The sequence below is a fragment of the Bubalus bubalis genome, chromosome X (genome assembly GCF_019923935.1).
Source record: "Bubalus bubalis isolate 160015118507 breed Murrah chromosome X, NDDB_SH_1, whole genome shotgun sequence".
Classification (NCBI taxonomy): domain Eukaryota; kingdom Metazoa; phylum Chordata; class Mammalia; order Artiodactyla; family Bovidae; genus Bubalus; species Bubalus bubalis.
The window spans coordinates 1316431-1338008 of NC_059181.1; the positions used below are offsets into that span (position 1 = coordinate 1316431).

Here is a 21578-nt window from a genome sequence, read left to right on the forward strand (position 1 = left end):
TTGTTTTCTGGGGTAGTTTGCAACTGAGCCATCTCCCTATTGAAGGCTCAACCCCCCTGTCTCCACGACCCCTCCTCCCGTCATTGTTGAAAAGCATTGGGAATTTCCTTCTCAAGGTATTACCGGAGACCGCCACCTGTCTATTGAACTTGCTCTGTCTTGGACACTATGATAATTTTTGCATATATGAAATGATTTTAAAAAATGAAGATTAAGTGTTTATCACATCCATTCATCACTTCATATGACAAATACCTGTGGCCTGGGTGTGTACAAGGGTGGACGTGACATCTGGGTTCTACAGAACAGAACGCAAATAAATCTCTTCAGTCAATGGAAGGGGTCGACCAGTTGTCAAGAGCTGAGGGCAGGGTTAATCAATATGCTCGGGTCCTCTTGCTAACTAGCTTAGGTCACCCGGTTACAAAGGGAGCAGAGAGTGTCCACATTCAACCCCAATGAGTCATCAGAGTCTGTGCTGTGATTTGCTTTATAAAAAAAAAATGTGTAAAGTCTTTTTGTAACTCTGTGAATAATGTCAACATTTTTATAAGCATAAACGTCTCTTTAAACAACACACTAGTAAAGCGGTTCAGTAGAGGAAATTGTGACTCATTCCTGAACCTATACATGTAAGAAAGAAGTCAACTAGGCTTTTATTATGGACGGTGTATGTACATGGTTGTAGACTCAGCTCAATTTCTTGTTCACATTAAAATAAATAAGAGTTTATCAAAGGTGGGGCCTTTTGAAAAATTGAGTTTAAATTGGGAGGTTTGATGATTAAATGCTTGGCGTAATGATTGCTTTTTAAACTCATTTTGGAACTCCTGTATAAAGAAATCACAGTCCAACAGGTTTTGAAATCAATGTCAAGATTTTATTTAAGTGAGGACATACCAGCAAAGGATTTGTTACAAGTCTTGGTCATAATGGATTTGATCAACCCGTGTAAACTGTGGTCACTTTTTTGCTGTGAGATGCTGCAGTGAATAGCTTTGGAAGCAGAGTTTTGTGGCTCCATGCAATGCCTGAAGTTGGCTTTGTGAGGGGGGAGGTGGGGAAAGCATGTGTATATTTAATTTTTATGGACATTGCCCAAACACCCCCTATAGAGGTTCTGCAAATCCACGATACACCCCAGTGATGTCAGATTTGTTTCCTCACTGCTGAGCAAGCTTTCCGATTGGTGCCAGTGTCTGAAGAATGATATCCTGTCGACTGTGTTTATGCTGGATTTGTCTTAACACAAGTGAGACTGAGACTCTGTGTGCGGGAGACCCGTTGACGTTCTGTTTTTGCAGGAAATGAATATGCTGTTTGCCCGTATGTGTTACTGGTCCTTTTCTTATTGATTTGTAGGAACTCTTCACATATTAAAGATTTGACTTGACATAAGTAGCAAATGTGCTTTTTCACTTTATGCCTCACCTTTTAACTCTGAAGTGATATTTTCCCCCATTCGCATTTATTATTTTTGTGTAGTGAACTTAGTTTCTGGGCTTGTTGTCATACCTAGAAAAAACATCAACCATACTGACATAGGGCTTCCCAGGTGGCGCCAGTGGTAAAGAACCCACTTGCCAATGCAGGAGACATAAGAGACCTGGGTTTGATCCCTGGGTCAGGAAGATCCCCTGGAGGAGGAAATGGCAACCCACTCCAGTGTCCTTGCCTGGAGCATCCCATGGACAGAAGAGCCTGGTGAGCTGCAGTCCATAGGGTCGTACAGAGTCGCACACGACTGAGTGACTCGCACTTCCATCCGCTAGGATTTCCCATGAGTCCTGTCTCAGCTCAACGCTTTCCTCTCCCGCCGCCCAGACCTGAGAACCGGTTCCTGCATCCGACATTCTCTTGCTTGCGAGATTCCCCAGGAACGGCCAGACGCACCATTGTGCACTCACGGTCGGGCTCAGCTCTGGGCTTAGTCAGGTCCTCCTGGGGACCCAGGGCCACCTGTGCTGAGTCTCCTGCTCTCATTAAACGTCACCCTAGGCCCCTGTCCCTCCTTACGACCCACCTTCTCCCGGGCACGCCCTGGGAGCTCTAGCGGCAGCAAGTTAATCTGGGGATGTCCCCCCTGCCCACGTCACACCCTGGAGGCTCCTGGGAGTTCCCTAACGCACCCCGTCTCCACCAGCGGGCTTCCAGGTCTCGGGGGTGTTAGCACGTCAGGAAGTCCCCGAACCTCCTGGCATACACAGCACCTCCCCCCTTAACCCAGCGTATCTTTCCCATCTGAGACCCCGCGCTTCCTCCAGGTCAGCCTGGAGGGGGCTTGCAGCAGATGCGTTTGGGGAATTTTTTTTAATTTTAAATTTCACCTGCTATCCCTCCTTCCAGCCCACTTCATGGGGCCTGGAGCTGCTCTGCGCACCCCCCGGTGGATGTGGGTCCTCCTCCGACATACTTGGGGTGGGACGGTGGTGGGTGGGAGTGTGGCAGGGGGGTCCTCCCTGCCACGTGGTGTGCTGGCCAGGCCCAACCTCGAAGCCAGAGCCGGCCTGTCGGTCTCCCGTCTGATGGCTTTCGCAGTCTCGTGCAACCAGGGCCTCTGTCTGGTTCGAAGGAATTTCTTCTGAAGCCCAGAGGATGCTCCAGGCAAGAATACTGGAGTAGGTTGCCATGGCCTCCTCCAGGGGCATCTTCCACACCCAGGGATCGAACCCGCGTCTCTTATATGTTTTCTGCTTTGCCAGACGGTGGCTCAGACGGTAAAGTGTCTGCCTGCAAGGCAGGAGACCTGGGTTCGATCCCTTGGTCGGGAAGATCTCCTGGAGGAACAAATGGCAACCCACTCCAGTACGCTTGCCTGGAAAATCCTATGGACGGAGGAACCTGGCAGGCTACAGTCCATAGGGTCACAAAGAGTCGGACACGACTGAGCGACCTCACTTCACTTCCACCTGGGAAGGCAGGCAGGGCAGAGCAGTTCATTCTTTGCCAAATCACGTCCGAGACCCATTGGGTCGCTCTTCCGAGGTAACGAAACAGTGACGGCCGTGTTCACCTCATGTGATGCCTGTGCTTCGACTTGAAAATCCTCAAAATCGTCTGCCTCTCCGTGACCACCAGACTACCTGGTTTTGGGTTCCCAGAGTCGCTCTCAAAGAGAATGCATTTTTCTTTTTTTCCCCCTGCAGGTCAGCGACAAGGTCCTAATGTAGACCACAAGGAACTACATTCAGTAAAATAATGTAGGATGGGAAAGAATCTGGTAAAGAATATAAACATACTTGTATAACTGAATCACTTTGCTGCACGCCTGAAATTAAAAACACATTGTCAACCAACTCTATACTTCAACTGAAAAAAAAAAAAAAAAGGAATTTGCCCCCGTCTATAACCACCTCCAAAGCCCACAGTGGGTTTTGTTGTCCTTCAGTAGCTCAGTCGTGTCTGACTCTCTGCGACCCCATGAACTGCAGCCCCTCCAGGCTCCTCTGTCCATGAGATTCTCCAGGCAAGAAAACTGGAGTGGCTTGCTATGTCCTTCTCCAGGGGATCTTCCTGACCCAGGGATCGAACCCACGTCTCCTGCATGGCAGGTTCATTCTTTACCACTGATCAGGGGACAGAGCAGGAGGAGCAAGTGAAGTCGGGTTGTCTGGCCCCCCATCATCCCCGCCGCTGACCCTCACTGCCCCACCACCTGCATCGATAACTGAGATTCAGGGGCGCAGTGTGACTCTTTAAAGGCACAGGGTCTGCAAGTTGCAAAAAAAAAAAAAAAACGCAGAGATTAAACGGGGGCTTCCCTGGTGGCTTAGACGGTAAAGAATCTGCTTGCAATGCGGGAGACCTGGGTTCAATTCCCAGATTGGGAAGATCCCCTGGAGGAGGGCAAGATGACCCACTCCTGTATTCTTGCCTGGAGAATCCCCAAGGACAGAGGAGCCTGGCGGGCTACCGTCGGACACGGCTGAGAGCGCTGCTCTAGGCTCTGGGTCTGGCGTCTCCCTGCACGAGAGTCTTGGGAATGACCCCCGTCCGTGGGGCGAGGCAGCTTTTGCTTACACACGAGCTTGGCACCTTTGATCCTGGGGCTCTTCCCACGCCTGCAGGGCGCAGAGCTGCCAAGCCGGTATGCCAGCTTCCCTACAACCCAAGATGCCCAGTGGCATCGGGCGGTCGCCTATTTCCCCACCTTCCTAGGGGTGTTTGGCCAGCGTAGCTGAGGGAGGTGCCTTCCCTGCAGCAGGCATGTAAGAGCTGGTCCCCACGGGCGGGCTTCCGGCTGGGAAGTTCAGCACCGCCCTGCTCATCACTAGCTCGCAGAGAGGCTGTAGAGGCTGTAGAGGCAGAGAGGCTGGTTCATCCTTTCTTTTCTTTTCTTTCCTGTTTTCCTCTCGACGACAGAAGTCAGCACGGCGTCACCCGTCGAGGGTGGGGTGGCCAGATCGCCCAGCCCGCCCACCTGCCCGCCCGCTGGAGACCAAGGATGGAGGCATGGCGGGGTCTCTTCTGCCTCACGCTCCTGTGTGTTCTGCTGCATGTCCGAGGTAAGGGAGGGCTGGCTCCCGGAGAAAGAGGTGATGGGTGTGCATTTCTATCTGCTTGCTGAAAAAAATAAACACTCTGTCCCAAACCACTTCCTCTCAGGAAACAGCTGCAAACTGCTAGAGTGTAGAAAAGAAAAACAGACTCCGATCTGATGGCACTGAACAGCTAACAAGGGGACCGGGTACCACGTTCGGGGTTCTGGGGGGATGGACCCAGATCTGTAGGGCTGGGAACACACTTAGAAGCCAGCTGTGGGTTTTTTTTTTTTTTTTTCGGTTCTCGGATTTTGATCTCTGGGTGTGGTGCACATGGAAAAAGTGATCCGAGTCCCTGGGGCGGGTTGAGATTTTCTTCCGCGCTTTCTATCAACAGTCCGAGTGGCTTGTGTAGTTCTGTAGGGCGACCCTGCAGCTGAGATGCAGCTGGGTTCAGTGGGACAAGTTACTGTCGCCAGAGACGGGGTTTTGCAGGAAGGACAGCCTCGGTTCACGTTTTTTAGATATGTTTTTCCTCAATGTCAGCCCTCCGGTTGGCAAATTAAAAGCATGTGAGTTGTTTACGCCCAAAACTCCAATACAGGCTCTTCCCCATCTTGGCATGTTGAGGAACAGAGGCAGGGAGGGGCCTCACTCAGGAAACTATAATTAACCCATGAAGGGCAGGATTTAATAGCAACTGGAGACACATATTTGGTCCTTTGGATATTGAAATTCTAAGGCATTGAGGATTGGGAGGGGCTTAAGAGTAAGTAGTGTTGCAGGTTAGAAATGAAAAGATTTTCTTTCAATGTCACTCATTGCTGTTCGGTTGCTCAGTGGTGTCTAAGTCTTTTTTGACCCCATGGACTGCAGCAAACCAGGCTTCCCTGTCCATCACAAACTCCCAGAGTTTGCTCAGACTCATGTCCATTGAGTCAATGATGCTATCCAACCATCTCATCCTCTGTCGTCCCCTTCTCCTCCCGCCTTCAATCTTTCCCAGCATCAGGATCTTTTCCAATGAGTCAGTTCTTTGCATCAGGAGCCAAAGGATTGGAGCTTCAGCTTCAACATCAGTCCTTCCAATGAACACCCAGGACTGATCTCCTTTAGGATGGACTGGTTGGATCTCCTTGCAGTCCAAGGGACTCTCAAGAGTCTTCTTACCCGGGTCCAGCCCCAGCAGGATCCAGGGGTACCCTCAGGATGACGGCTTAGCCGATAAGGATAACAAAATGGAGAGCAGGGCTTGATCTTCCTTGATAAACACAGAAAGCCAATAAAGCTCCTGTGTTCCAAGGAGTCATCCTGAAAGAAGAACAGAGAGAGAAAAGGAGGGAAAAGGAAAAAAGAACGACACGGGGAGACCAAGCTTCGGTGAGCGAGGCCCATAACTTTATTTTCAAAAGGAACCTTTATACCTTGACTTGTACATAGAGGGAAATGGAAGATGCCAAGTCATACAGAGTCAGTCCAAACATTACATCTCTTTTGTCTTTATCGAAACCAGGATTTTTTCTGCATAGCTTTCCCACAAACAATGTTGTGTACATTATCTTCTGGCCTTGGAGGCCAGTGGACATTTTATGACCCTTTTTTGATAAAGGCTGCTCAGCCAGAAAACTTAATTTCCCTTAAAGTGTTTCTTCTTTATTTCTCCGAGGCTCAGAAAGTACTAAACAGAGTTACATTCTCACAGAGCAAAGGTGCGGTGGGTCACAACAAAGAAAGAACCAATCAGCTCAAAGGTCTGATGTGGTTAATTCCAAGGCTGCTACTTGTTTTTCTTACATTCCAACTACGTTAACCAATGCACTCCCAGGTGCACAATGGATAAGGGATATGGGAACTTGGCAGCAAGCATTGGCCCAATAATGAAGCCCTTTGCCAGTACTCTCTATTCTAATACTTTTTCACCCCTTAAAGGACTCTATGCTCATTAGGACTTTTAGAATGTCTTGGCTTCCCATGCCTTTCCAGGTTGGGGAGTTGTGAACAATCATGTGTGTTAATTGCAAGAGTATGGATAAACCTGTCCGGCAAGCTAGAAAGCCATCGGAGGGGTTAAAATAGAAATATTCCTTTCATGCCCATTAACTAAAGCCCTAAGTTGATTTTTTCCAGAGAAAGGTGGTCGGGGATAGCCCCCTGCTAATGTCAGAAGAGTTGGTGAAAGGCACAAAATAGTAAGACAGACAGATTTTGGTTTTGGGGTGGATGCTCGAGCAGATTCAGGGGGTCCTTTGAGGCCTGATCCGCCTTTGCCTGTCAGGTCTCTTCCGCATGACCTTTGTCATGGGTGGGATCTCCCGTGGTGGCTCCCGGCACTCCAACACCACCGTTCAAAAGCATCAGTTCTTTGGCGCTCAGCCTTCTTTACCGTCCGACTCTCCCATGCATAAATGACTAGGTTAGGAGTGCAAAGATTTTGTTTGGATGTCACTCTTGTGGCACATCCTGTTTGACCTGTTTGAGGACGGGTATTTAGAAACAGGTGTGGTTTTGTGAGCCATCCCGGCACCCAGAGCCCAAGGTCTTCCTGGAGACCCTTCCACGAATCCACATGGTCTGAGCGTCTTCCCGCACGTGGGACACGCAGAAACGAGGTCGGGAGCTTTTGTTTGCAGAGAGATGTGAGTTCTCTGTGAACCGACACCAGGGCTAAAGGAAGCGCAATGAGGCCAAGCTCTGTCTTTCTGCAGTCCCGCCCAGCAGCGGAGCCAGGAAAACCTGTCTGAGCCTTTATTCCCTTGTCAGTGACACCGAACTCTGGGCTCACCTGCTGCTACAGACGACTCAGCCTCCTAACCGGCCCAGTTGGTCTGATCTGTCGGGAGTCACTGGATGGCAGATGCCTTCAGCTCGTCACGTGGCTCAGGGGTTAGAATTCTGGGCTTTCACTGCCGCGGCTCACGGTTCAATCTCTGGTCAGGGAACTGAGATCTTGAAGCTCTTCGGGGTAGCCAAAGAGAAATAACTGAAGGCACCACTCCAGTCGCAGCTGTGCAAGAGCTTCATTAGGTAGGTGGGTGGGGTGCTGGACTGACTGTGGTTCTTGTTGTTCAGTCGTGTCAGACTCTTTGAGAGTCTGTGAACTGCGGCATGCCAGGCCTCCCTGTCCATCACCAACTCTCAGAGTTCACCCAAACCCATGTCCATCGAGTCGGTGATGCCATCCAACCACCTCATCCTCTGTCGTCCCCTTCTCCCGCCTTCCATCTTTCCCAACATCAGGGGCTTTTCCAATGAGTCAGTTTTTTGCATCAGGTGGCCAAATGATTGGAGCTTCAGCTTCAGCATCAGTCCTTCCCATGAATATTCAGGGTTGATCTCCTTTAGGATGGACTGGTTGGATCTCCTTGCAGTCCAAGGGACTCTCAAGAGTTTTCTCCAACACCACAGGTCGAAAGCATCCATTCATCGGCGCTCAGCTTGCTTTATAGTCCAATTCTCACGTCTGTATGTGACTACTGGACAAACCATGACAGGGCAGCTGCATTTGGGGAAACATCCTGGCCATGCTCATGGAGTCAGGATGCCCTTTGAGAGGTGATGTCTGAGCCCCCCGGCCATCTGATTAACCATCGGGTTGAGCCTCAAGGATCTCTGCCACAGGGAGAATGTCTGTTCCGTGGTTCCCATAGTATTGACGCATCTCTCACCCAGGAGGTGCAGAAATCACACCTCCAGGTGTTGCTTCATGCAGCCAGCCATGCTCAACCACGGGTGACACTACCCCCTGGGGACACTTGGCCCTGCCTCGAGTCATTTTTGGTTGTCACCACTGGGGCCTTGGGCTTCCCCCATAGCTCAGTTGGTAAAGAATCAGCCTGCAGTGCGGGAGACCTGGGTTCGATTCCTGGGTTGGAAAGATCCGCTGGAGAAGGGATAGGCTGCCCACTCCAGTATTCTTGGGCTTCCCTGGTGGCTCAGACGGTGAACGATCCGCCTGCAATGTGGGGAGACCTGGGTTCAATCCCTGGGTTGGGAAGATCCCCTGGAGAAGGGATGCAGTTCCATGTTTTCTGATGCACGATACACCCCACAGAGCAGGCTGTCTGTCATCCAGGTTCAAATGTCAACACTGCTGAGGTTGAGAAATCCTGCCTGAGCGCTAGGGACGGCATTTACCTGTGTACCTGTCGTATCTATCCGTGTGTCTGTCAATGCACTGGTCAGCTTATCAGTGTATCTCTCACTGTATCTATCATCTATTTTTACATATCCTATCTTCTATTTCTCTATATAATTATTATCAATCCTATGCCTATTTTTCTAACATCTAAGTATATCTCTCATCTTTCTAATTATCATCTATTCCCTATGATCCATGAATCTAATTATCATCAATCATCTATCCATCTGTTGCATGCTAAGTCTCTCAGTTGTGTCTGACTCTTTGAGACTTTTTGAGACTCTTTGCGACAATGGGCTATGGACCGTAGCCCGCCAGACTCCTCTGTCAATGTGGTTGTCCAGGCAAAAATACTAAAGTGGGGAGCCACCCCCTTTTCCCAGGGGATTTTTCCCAACCCAGGCTAGTTTTGTCTTGAAAATCCCTCTGGGACGTCCCTGGCGGTCCAGTGGCTAAGACTCTAAGCTGCCAATGCAAGGGGCCCCAGTCGGATCCCTGGTCAGAGAACTAGATTCCATGTGCCAACTATCTGGCACAGCCATAAATAAAAATATATACATATATATATATATTAAATCCGTCCTAAATAGCTCTTTTCGGAGGGTAAGGGGGTATGGGGTTTGATGCTAAGACCTCCTGCTCACCAGCCCAAGTCCTTTTAAACCCAGGTTCCCAGGAGGTCAGCCATGGGGACCCTCGTGGTGAGCCCAGAGCACATGTGCGGTTGATTAGAAACTGCCGGGCCTGCTAAAGGAACCAGATCGGAAACAGATCTTGTGTTCCAAGCCCCGTCCTTAGGCTCTGAGGGGAAAAACAAAGCTGGTGGAAATAACTGCTCCGGGAGAGCTGCGTCTCCCACACCCCATCCCCCCTGACATTGAGCCCCTGGAATCGGTATCTTCGGAGTGACGTGAACCTCGGAGGGTGGAGCTATGGTAATGGGGCGGGGCTATAGAGTGGCGGGGGCAGGGCTAGACCGTGGACAGACCTTGATGGGGCGGGACTAGAACGTGGCAGGGGCAGGGCTAGGACGTACTGGGCGGGGCTAGAAAGTGGTCAAGGCGGGGCTACACAATGGCAGGGGTGGGGCTAGACCGTGATGGGGTGGGGCTAGACCATGATGGGGTGGGGCTAGACCGTGATGGGGTGGGGTTAGACTGTGATGGGGCGGGACTAGAACGTGGCAGGGGCAGGGCTAGGATGTAGTGGGCGGGGCTAGAATGTGACTGGGCGGAGCTAGAAAGTGGTGAAGGCGGGGCTACACAATGGCAGGGGTGGGGCTAGACTGTGATGGGGGTGGCTAGACCATGATGGGAGGGGCTAGACCGTGATGGGGTGGGGTTAGGCTGTGATGGGGCGGGACTAGAACGTGACAGGGTGGGACTAGAACGTGGCAGGGGCAGGGCTAGGACGTACTGGGCGGGGCTAGACTGTGATGGGGCGGGGCTAGAAAGTGGTGAAGGCGGGGCTACACAATGGCAGGGGTGGGGCTAGACTGATGGGGGAGGCTAGACCATGATGGGAGGGGCTAGACCGTGATGGGGTGGGGTTAGGCTGTGATGGGGCGGGACTAGAACGTGGCAGGGGCAGGGCTAGGACGTACGGGGCGGGGCTAGACTGTGATGGGGCGGGCTAGAACGTGGTGGAGGCGGGGCTACACAATGGCGGGGGTGGGGCTAGACCACGGTGGGACCGGGCTAGACCGTGGTGGGGGCGGGACTAGATCATGACGGGGCAGGGCTAGACCTCGATGCACTCGGCAGCGGGTCGGGGAGGTAGGTTCTTGGCTGCAGCCCCTCCGGAGACCAGAGGGAGGCTGGTAGACTCCAGCCAGGCCTGCCGCACACGATCGGCTCCACGCCAAGGGGACGGGGGGCCCCTGGGTGGAATCCGCCTTGTCTGTGAGTCACGCGCAGGGCTCTGCAAAGAGCGCCTCACCCATGACAACCAGAGGCCACTTCCCCTGTGACGTTGAGTCATCGGCAGATGTTATTCGTTCGCTCAGTCCTGTCCGACTCTCTGCGACCCCATGGACTGCAGCACACCAGGCCTCCCTGTCCATCATCAACTCCCAGAGTTTACTCAAACTCATGTCCATTGAGTCGGTGATGCCATCCAACCATCTCATCCCCTGTCGTCCCCTTCTCCTCCCGCCTTCAATCTTTCCCAGCATCAGTGTCTTTTACAGTGAGTCAGTTCTTCACCTCAGGTGGCCAAAATATTGGAGTTTCAGCTTCAACATCACTCCTTCCATTGAACACCCAGGACTGATATCCTTTAGGATGGACTGGTTGGATCTCCTTGCTGTCCAAGGGACTCTCAAGAGTCTTCTCCAACACCACAGTTGAAAAGCATCTGTTCTTTGGCGCTCAGCATGGTTTATCATGAGAAGCATCTGCAAATGGAAGGAGATCATTGGAATGAGAAGTGGACACGGAATGGGGTGGGGCAGCTGGTGTGTTTCCAGAGCCAGTGGGAGAGGGGGCACACCCTGGCTTCCTACTGCCAGCAGCCTGGCTCTGGAGGCTTCTAGTCCCCAGAGGCAGCCAGATGCCCTTTTTGGAAAATGCCCAGGTGCTGCCCAGTCTGTTGTGCAATGGATTAGGGAGAGACCGAGACAAGATAAGTAGCAGAGGCTCAGAACAGGGAGTGGCTGGATGCTCCGGTTTGAGAAGATTGTTGAGGGGTTTGCCTGGAGCTTCAGGGACGAGCCTGGTGAGAGACGCTTGTAAGCTGTCAGGGGCTGATTGCATGGGCTTCCTTGGTGGCTCAGATGGTAAAGAGACAGCCTGCAAGGCAGGAGACCGGGTTTGATCCCTGGGTCTGGAAGATCCCCTGGAGAAGGGCATGACCACCCACTCCAGTATTCTTGCCTGGAGAATCCCCATGGACAGAGGAACCTGGTGGGCTATAGTCCATGGGGTCGTAAGAGTCAGACACAACCGAGGGACTAACGCTTTCACTTCAATAACCTATAATTCAACAGTGTGTGAAAAAAGAACAGATACATGTATGTGTATAGAAAAATAATTTATATATATGTATAACTGAATCAGTTTTCTGTACACTGTCCCCAGGGATCAAACCCAGGTCTGCTGCTTCGCAGGCTGACTCTTTACCATCCGAGTCACCAGGGAAACTAACAACATCGTAAATCAACTGTGAAAGTATTAGTCACTCAGTTCAGTTCGGTTCAGTTCAGTCACTCAGTTGGGTCCAGCTCTTTGTAACCCCATGGACTGCAGCACGGCAGGCTTCCCTGTCCGTCACCAACTCCCAGAGTTTACTCAAACTCATGTCCATCAAGTCGCTGATGCCATCCAACCATCCTACCCTCCGTCGGCCCCTTCTCCTCAGTTGTGTCCAACTCTTTGCGACCCCGTGGACCGTAGCCCACCAGGCTTCTCTGTCCATGGGGTTCTCCAGGCTAGAATACTGGAGTGGGTTGTTGTTTCCTTCTCCGGGGGAATCTTCCGGACCCAGGGATCAAACCAGGGTCTCCTTCATCTCAGGCAGATTCTTTACCAGCTGAGCTACCAGGGAAGCCCAGAAATCAACTATAGTTTGATTTTAAAAAGGATGCGGGTGCAGTTATCTTCCTTCACGGATCTCTTTTGCTGTGGGCAGAGCCTGCCGGGAAAGCTAGGAATAGGAGGTTGTTTGGACAGACACACTACTGGGGAGCTGGAGAGAGGGGTGGAACTCTTCTTCTCTGCTAAGCTCGGAGTGGTGGGAGTGGGGTTGGGCAGGGGGGAGATATCTGGGCAGCTGGGGCAAAGGAAAGCCAGGTGGCCGGTTCCATCCCACTGTGACTGATCCTCTGTGTGTTCTTGCAGGTGAGAATGGGGACTTTGATTTGGCTGATGCTCTCGATGACCCCAGTAAGTGCTTCTGGCAGCCTGCCTCAGCTACTGGAAGGCTCTGGGTTGGGTGGGGCCGGGATTCCTTCCTAAGGACAACTTCCTAACGAGAAAAGGAACACTGGTGGGCTTGCATTTGCTCCAGGGGCCACTGCTGGGCTTGCATGTGAAGGGACCTTTTGTCCTTTGAGTCCCCCTCCTCCTCGAACACGGAATGGAATTTGTGTTGGTACCTGGCGTGGGGTCGCAAAGAGTCGGACACGACTGAGCGACTGAACTGAACTGATCCTATCTTTGTTAGTGCCTTGAGATTTTCATTTTTTTTTTTTAATTGGGACTTTAATGATTGTTTCATTGAGCCTCACAAAACACCTCAGGGCTTATTGCACATATGTTCTCTGTCCACAGAGCCCACCAAGAAGCCCAGCTCAGGTGAGTGACTACCTGACTCTGGTGAGTGGACAGAAACCAGGCTGCCCCACCGCAAGCTGAGGTTTTGGAAGGAGTTTATCACGTCTTCCCGGGACGCTCCGTGGTGAAGAATCCGCCTGCCAGTGCAGGAGACGAGAGTTCCACCCCCGGGGTCGGGAAGATGCCCTGGATGAGGAAACGGCAACCCACTCCAGTGTTCTGGCCTGGAGAATCCCATGGACGGAGGAGCCTGGCGGGCTGCAGTCTATAGTGTTGCAAAGGGTCAGACTGAGCGGCTAAACCACAGCAACGACAGGGTCGTGGAGGGTGTGACTGATGGACAGATGTTTAAAGCCCAAGTCCTTCACGAAATGGATCGCAAAATCACAGGGAGCTGTTATTCCCATTAGGATGGCTAAAATCGAAATATGGATGATAACAAGTGTTGATGGCGGTGTGGAGACTTTGGAACGTTTATATGTTTCTAGTAGGGATAGAAAACTGTGCGGCCTCCACAGAAAACAGTCTTGCATTTCCTCAGAAAGCTGCACGTAGAATTTCCCTGTGTGTGTGTGCTAGTCACTCAGTCGTGTCCAACTCTTTGCGACCGCATGTACTGTACCCCACCAGACTCCTCTGTCCACGGGAGTCTCCAGGCAAGAATATTGGAGTGGGCTGCCATTTCCTCCTCTAGGGGACCTTCCCAACTCAGGGATCAAACCCAAGCCTTCAAGGAATAAGCAGTTTTTGTTTGCTTTTTACATACCTTATAAATGCTAAACAGTTTTGTAAGTGTGTGTATGTAGTCTTTTCAACTTCTAAATGTTCAGGTTCTGCTTCTAGTGTCTAAGTAGTTTTAAGCTGATCAATGATAATCTATATTTCATGAGCACCCACTGTGAATAAAATATAAAATCTATTGTCAAGCTTATATTCTTGTTTTATAAGTTGCTTCTGATGGAAGGACATTTTTCTCTTCTTAACATGCAATGTCGTTTTCCCCCACAGGTATCTACCCCAACCCGAGGCCCCCCTACCAGCCACAGCCTGGAAATCCCAACAACGGTGGAAGTAAGAATGGTCATTCATTTCCAAACAGCTTTGAACCTGCCCACTGGAACTCAGGGAAGGTCATGGAGGCTGAATGAAGCCTTTGTCATGGTTCTGTTGCTAAATTGTGTCTGACCCTTTGCAACCCCACGGACTGCAGCACGCCAGGCCTCCCTGTCCATCACCAACTCCTGGAGCTTCCTCAAACTCATGTCCATTGAGTTGGTGATGCCATCCAACCATCTCATCCTCTGTTGTCCCCTTCTCCTCCTGCCCTCAATCTTTCCCAGCATCAGGGTCTTTTCCAACGAGTCAGCTCTTTGCATCAGGTGGACAAAGTATTGGAGTTTCAGCTTCGGCGTCAGTCCTTCCAATGACTATTCAGGACCGATCTCCTTTAGGATGGACTGGTTGGATCTCCTTGCAGTCCAAGGGACTCTCAAGAGTCTTCTCCAACACCAAAGTTCAAAAGCATCAATTCATTGGCGCTCAGCCTTCTTTATGGTCCAACTCTCACACCCTTACATGACCATTAGAAGAACCAGAGCTTTGAGTATATAGACCTTTGTTGGCAAAGTGATCTCTCTGCTTGTCTAGTGGGGGGATGTTTCTTGCTCCAGTGTTTTTGGGAAACATGAGTTGAACATATTTTCATGGGCTTCCCGCCTGTGGGCCCCTGAGAATCATAGATGCTGGCCATCCCGTAAGATGAGTCACTACCCAGGTCCTTGGAGACTCATCTACCCGGCAGCATGCAGGGGCCAGCCTCAGGCTTGGGGGTGTGTGACTCAGGACTCCAGAGGCTGGCACATTTCAAAACAGAGGAAGGTTGCTTTCCGGCTTTTGTTTTTAAAGCCTGCTAGAATCTCGAGCCTTTAAAATGATGGTGGTGGCCCTGAGTAATGAATTTCTATTTCCTGTGAGTTACATGGGCTTCCCAGGCGGGTAAAGAACCCGCCTGCCAACACAGGAGACTTAAGAGATGAGGGTTCGATCCCTGGGTCCGGAACGATCCCCTGGAGGAGGGCATGGCAACCCATTCTAGTATTCCTGCCTGGAGAATCCCCAAGGACAGAGGAGCCTGGCGGGCTACAGTCCACGGCGTCGCAAAGAGTCGGACACGACTGAAAGGACTTAGGACATACGCATAGTAGATTCATTTTGCCATACAGCAGAAACGAGCTCAACACGGTGAAGTAACTGTGTGTGTGTGTGTGTGTGTGTTCGTCGCTCAGTCGTGTCCGACTCTCTGTGACCCCGTGGACTGTAGCCCGCCAGGCTCCTCTGTCCATGGGATTTCCCAGGCCAGAATACTGGAGTGGGTTGCCATGCCCTCCTCCAGGAGATCTTCCCAGCCCAGGGATCAAACCTGGGTCTCCTTCATTGCAGGCATATGCTTTACCGTCTGAGCCACCAGGGACGCAATTATACTCCAATAAAAACTAATGCTTAAAAAGAGCTTTATGCTTGGGGATTCTGAGCACCAGAGATTCCGTGGAAGCGATAAACAGCAAACATGAATTAGCCAGAACGTCGTTTTGAATACCGGCCTTTTGTGTTGTGTGAACGGTTCGTCGCTGGAAGCTGTCCCTCTTTTCCTAAAATCACGTGTTTCCCGACAGATATCTACCCAAGGACGAAGCCACTGCCTCCTCGCCCGCAGCCTGGTAACAGTGGAGGTGAGTCCTCAGGACTAAGATGACTTTCAGAAGCGTCTTCGGAAGGACTAAGACGCCTTCCGGAACATGTTTTGGAGAATTTGGTCCTCGATGGTGAAAGACGCGTTGCATTTAAAATATGCAGAAGCTCTTTTTTTTTTTTTTTTTTTTTTTAAGCAATTCTTTTTAAAGAGTCCTATGTTTATTTTTATGTTGGCTGTATCAGGTCTTGGTTTCCGCCCGTTGATCTTTCGGCACGGGCTCTCCAATTGTGGAAACCCCCTCTCCATAAGCTGTCCGTGCGTCCCGATACGTGGGCTTGGGTGTGCAGGGGGCTCCCCAGACCGCGGGCTCTGACCGCCCTCTGCTCTGTCCACAGGCTTCCTGAGCGACTCGGACCTCATCGACGGCAGCCGCTACCCGCCCAGGCCGCCCGCAGGTACGTGCGGGCTTCTGTGACCCCGCCCCAGACCCCGCCCCAGACCCCGCGAGGAAGGTTGTGGGCTGTGGACTCTCCCCTCCAACCTCTGGGGGCGGGAGGGAGGCGCATCCCTGAAGCTGTCCACTCCTGCGGTCTGCAAAGTGGACGGAACCGGCCATAGGGGCGATGCTGCTTAGAAGTGGGGATCGTCTCCATGTAAATATGTGTGTGTGCACATGTGTGTGTATACACATATACATACCTCCACTGACATGTCTGTGTGCATGTGTCTATCTGTAGACACGTCTATATGTATAGCTATATTTGTATCTAGATGCATATCTATATATATCTGTATCTATAACTTTATCCATGTGTATCTATATGTATGTGTGTCGATATCTATGTTTATCTATATGCATATGTATATATCTGTATATATATTTATATCTATAGCCATATGCATATCTATACCTATATGTACATAGATCTATATCTATGTTTATATGTATATCTGAATATATATTTATATATGTGTGGTTATCTATAGGTATATGTATATCTATGTCTGTATATGCACATTTATATCTATAGCTATGTCTGTGCTGTGCTCAGTCACTCAGTCATGTCCAATTTTTTGGACCCCATGGACTCTAGCCCACCAGGCTCCTTTCCATCCATTTGATACTGGACAGAGTATCCCAGGCAAGCATTCTTGTCCAGGCAAAAATACTGAAATGCATTGCCATGCCCTCCTCCAGGGGATCTTCCTAACCCAGGGATCGAACCCAGGTCTCCCGCATTGCAGGCAGATTCTTCACCAGCTGAGCCACCAGGGAAGCCCAAGAATACTGGAGTGGGTAGCCTATCCCTTCTGCAGCAGATCTTCCCAGCCCACAAATCAAACCGGGGTATCCTGCATTGCAGGGCGGATCCTTTACCAATTGAGATATCAAGGAAGCCCACCTATATATCTGTATCTGTACCTATTTGTATATCAATATCTGTCTACAGCTATACCAGCATCTATATCTGTATCTTTCTCTATTTCTGTATCTATATCTGTCTACACCTATACCTACATCTATATCTGTATTTTTATCTATATCTAGCTATAGTCCTAAGTCGCTATCTGTGGGCTTCCCAGGTGGCTCAGGAGTAGAGAATCGGCCTGCAGTGCAATAGACCTGAGTTCCATCCCTGGGTCGGGAAGATCCCCTGGACGAGGACATGACCACCCACTCCAGGATTCTTGCCTGGAGAATCCCATGGACTGAGGAGCCTACCAGGCCGTAGTCCACGGGGTCACAGAGAGTCGGACACGAATGAGTGACTGTCACGCACACACACCTCTATTTACACAGATGTTGTGTCTATACCAACCTTTGCAGAAGTGTCTCTGTGTATCTTCCCCCCAAAAAATGTATGTTTAATGTGATGCAGTTGACTTCTAGCATGATAGAACTGCGTTCCTGCAGGTGGGGGTAAGCCTGTGTTACCTTGAAGCCCTATATGGCATAGGCGGGGGGCATGCGTAATCTCTGAAAACACACAGCTTTCTGAAGGGCTCTCTGTGGCATGAGTTTTTCCATCCAGAAGCCATGCCTCCGGGGGAGGGACTCCTTAGAGCATTTTCTGGAAGGTCCCGAGCTTTTCCACTACATAGGGCTCCAGACGACTCAGTGGACAAGACCCTGATGCTGGGAGAGATTGAGGGCAGGAGGAGCAGAGGGCGACAGGGGATGAGATGGTTGACTCGACTCGACGGACATGAGTATGAGCAAGCTCCGGGAGTTGGTGATGGACAGGGAGGCCTGGCGTGCTGCGGTCCATGGGGTCACAAAGAGTCAGACACGACTGAGCCACTGGAGAGCAGGCACTCTTTTGGGGGTGACTGTTGGGTCCGGCTTTGGTGCCAGCCGGGCGGATGCCTGCTGGACCCCAAGGTCCACGCTGCGAATGGCTGTCACATCCCTCTTCTCTCCTGCAGGAGGCGGCGGTGGCGGGTTCCAGCCGGGGCACGACGGCTACGGTAACAGGCTCGCTTCATGCAGCGCTGGGGCCCGTGGGGCTGGCGGGGCTGCGTGGGCTTTTCCGGGGCTCCCATTAGAGCTTCCTCCTGGGTCTTGGGTATGGCCGCTTCACTGCTGACCGTCAGCTTGATTTCGTCCAGGTGTCCAGGTTTTGACCCCACACCCCTCTATCCAGGAAACAAGACACAGAGCCCCGGGCTGCAAGCTCATTAGGCAGAGAACAGCCCAGGAATTGCGGATTCTTTGTGTAGATAGTACGTCATTCCAAGAAAGAAAGGAATTTACCCTGGGAGTAAGAAACTCCATTCTTGTCTCTACGGAACTTTTCTCAAAGCGAGGAGTGGATCTAGACATCTCCAGAGGGTCTCTGGTGCTGTAAAGTGAACTTGGGAGCTAATTGAGCCAGAAAAGCAAAAGGCACTGGATCCACATTTCTAAACTGAGATAGAATCCACATGAAACCTTGTACAAAGTAGTCATGTGATACTTTGTCAATATAGATGTTGGTGCTGTTTAGTCGCTAAGTTGTCTCTGACTCTTTGTGACCCCGTGGACTGTAGCCCTCCAGGCTCCTCTGCCCGTGGGATTCTCCAGGCAAGAATACGGCAGTCGGTTGCCATGCCCTCGTCCAGGGGAATCTTTCTGACTCAGGGATGGAACCTGGGTCTCCTGCATTGCAGGCAGATTCTTTACCATGTTGAGCCCCCAGGGAATCGCTTTTTAAAAATTACTCCCTGGGGACATCCCTGGTGGTCCACTCACTAGGACGGTGGGCTCTCACTGGGAGGATCAGATCAGTGCCTGGTCAGGGAATTAACATCCTGCATATCCTGCATGCAGCTAAAAACAGAAAGAAAAAACAAATTGCTCTCTGGACATAAGAAGGTGTGGAGCAAGGTCCTTGATTTCTCAGTTGCTGAGATGACTGTCTGCTGCCCGTGGGGCATGCTTCCTGGCCTCGGGGACTGGACTTCTCCCTGGACGCGCTGAGAAGTGAGGTTTTGAGCTCAGGCAAGCCCCCTCTCTCGCAGCTGGGGGTCAGCGTGCCCCTGGCATTAGGACACCTGCTGAAGTTGCAAGATGAGCTCAGCCCGACTCGGTGCGGCCAGGGAATGTCTGGGGTGCGCTTGTCTCTTCTCTGGCTCGGGAAGATCTGGGTGGGGCTTTTGCCGTATGTCACTGCCTCTGCTTCGGGGTCCTGTCTTTCTCGAAGCTTCCTTTGGGGATGTCTCCGGCATTTCCGGGCCTTCCCTTCCTCTTCACCTGGCCTTTCTTTCCTGCAGGGCGAGGAGGGCGCAACATACCCGGCTCACCTGGCATTAATTATGGTAAAGGAGATCTTTCATAAAAGCCAAAGCAGGAGAAGCTCTCCTGCTGAGGAGCTAACCCACGCGTGGGTGCTGCCTGACCGCCTGGGTCTCTGATCGGCGTCCTCAATGGGCACTGAAGCTGGGGAGGGGTTTGCATGGGACGCGGGACACAATCAGTCCAAGAAATGAAGGCTTGCTCATGCGTGTTACTGCCTGTGCACACGCTTGTGGCATGTGTGTGTGCCTGCACGTGGATGTGTGGTGTGTGGCTGGGAGGGCGCTTGCTTTTATACATGTGGACATAGGTTCACATGTGCCTTCGCGCTATCTGTCTGTGCATGCGTGAGTATGAATTTGCACGTGTGTGTGCACTGTGGGTGTGCGGGTCAGGGCGTAGCTATATCTGTATCTATGTGCATATCTGTCTGTATCTGTATCTAGACCTTGATCCATGTGTATCTGTATGTATACGTATCTATATCTATATTTATCTATGTGCAGAAATATATCCATACCTGCATATATATTTCTATCTACAGCTATATGTTACCTGGATCTATATGTGTATCTGTATGTATTTATATCTATATCTATGTTTATCTATAAGCATATCTATATCTATATCTGTATATATATTTATATGTATAGCTATATGTATATCTATCTATACCTATATCTACATGTACATTGATTTATATCTATGTTTACCTGTATGTATTTATGAATATATATTTATATATGTCTGTTTATCTATGCTATGCTATGCTAAGTCACTTCAGTCGTGTCCAACTCTGTGTGACCCCATAGACGGATGCCACCAGGCTCCCCCATCCCTGGGATTCTCCAGGCAGGAACACTGGAGTGGGTTGCCATTTCCTTCTCCAATGCATGAAAGTGAAAAGTGAAAGCGAAGTCGCTCAGTTGTGTCCGACTCCTAGCGACCCCATGGACCGCAGCCTACCAGGCTCCTCCGTCCATGGGCTTTTCCAGGCAAAAGTACCGGAGTCAGGTACCATTGCCTTGGTATATGTATATCTATGTCTGTATATATGCACATGTATATCTATAGCTATATCTGTGCTGTGGTCAGTCGCTCAGTTGTGTCCAACTCTTTGCGACCCCATGAACTCTAGCTTACTAGTCTCCTCTGTCCATTTGATGCTGGACAGAGTATCCCAGGCAAGCATTCTTGTCCAGGCAAAAATACTGAAATGCGTTGCCATGCCCTCCTCCAGGGGATCTTCCTAACCCAGTGATCGATCCCAGGTCTCCCGCATTTCAGGCAGATTCTTCACCAGCTGAGCCACCAAGGAAGCCCAAGAATACTGGAGTGGGTAGCCTATCCCTTCTCCAACAGATCTTCCTGAACCAAGAATCAAACCGGGGTCTCCTGCATTGCAGGCGGATCCTTTACCAATTGAGATATCAAGGAAGCCCACCTATATATCTATATCTGTACCTATTTGTATATCGATATCTGTCTACAGCTATACCTGCATCTATATCTGTATTTTTATCTATATCTAGCTATAGTCCTAAGTCGCTATCTGTGGGCTTCCCAGGTGGCTCAGGAGTAGAGAATCGGCCTGCAGTGCAATAGACCTGAGTTCCATTCCTGGGTCAGGAGATACCCTGGAGGAGGACATGACAACCCACTCCAGGATTCTTGCCTGGAGAATCCCATGGACTGAGGAGCCTCCCAGGCTGTAGTCCACGGGGTCACAGAGAGTCGGACACGAATGAGAGACTGTCACGCACACACACCTCTGTTTACACAGATGTTGTGTCTATACCAACCTTTGCAAGTGTCTCTGTGCATCTTCCCCCAAAAAATGTATGTTTAATGTGATGCAGTTGACTTCTAGCATGATAGAACTGCGTCCCTGCAGGTGGGGGTAAGCCTGTGTTACCTTGAAGCCCTATATCGGCATAGGCGGGGGGCATGCGTAATCTCTGAAAACACACAGCTTTCTGAAGGGCTCTCTGTGCCATGAATTTTTCCATCCAGAAGCCATGCCTCCGGGGGAGCGACTCCTTAGAGCATTTTCTGGAAGGTCCCGAGCTTTTCCACTACATAGGGCTCCAGACGACTCAGTGGACAAGACCCTGATGCTGGGAGAGATTGAGGGCAGGAGGAGAAGGGGGCCACAGGGGATGAGATGGTTGGATGGCATCACCGACTCGGCGGACATGAGTTTGAGCAAGCTCCGGGAGTT

General features: G+C 50.8%; 1 protein-coding gene across 21 annotated transcripts in view; it reads left to right on the forward strand.

Annotated features, from left to right (window-relative positions):
- Positions 1 to 3940: 3940 nt before the first annotated feature.
- The window catches only part of XG (Xg glycoprotein (Xg blood group)), a 33891-nt gene continuing 16253 nt past the window's right edge, over positions 3941 to 21578 (forward strand). For 14 of the 21 annotated variants that reach the window (XM_045164362.1, XM_045164363.1, XM_045164370.1 and 11 more), the window contains exons 1-8: positions 4215 to 4505; positions 12456 to 12500; positions 12888 to 12911; positions 13899 to 13961; positions 15563 to 15619; positions 15978 to 16037; positions 18010 to 18051; positions 19336 to 19380. In XM_045164362.1, the coding sequence (XP_045020297.1) occupies positions 4445 to 4505; positions 12456 to 12500; positions 12888 to 12911; positions 13899 to 13961; positions 15563 to 15619; positions 15978 to 16037; positions 18010 to 18051; positions 19336 to 19380 (397 nt within the window). In that variant the 5' untranslated portion in view covers positions 4215 to 4444. The other 7 variants (XM_045164360.1, XM_025277050.3, XM_045164368.1 and 4 more) reach the window with 4 other exon arrangements.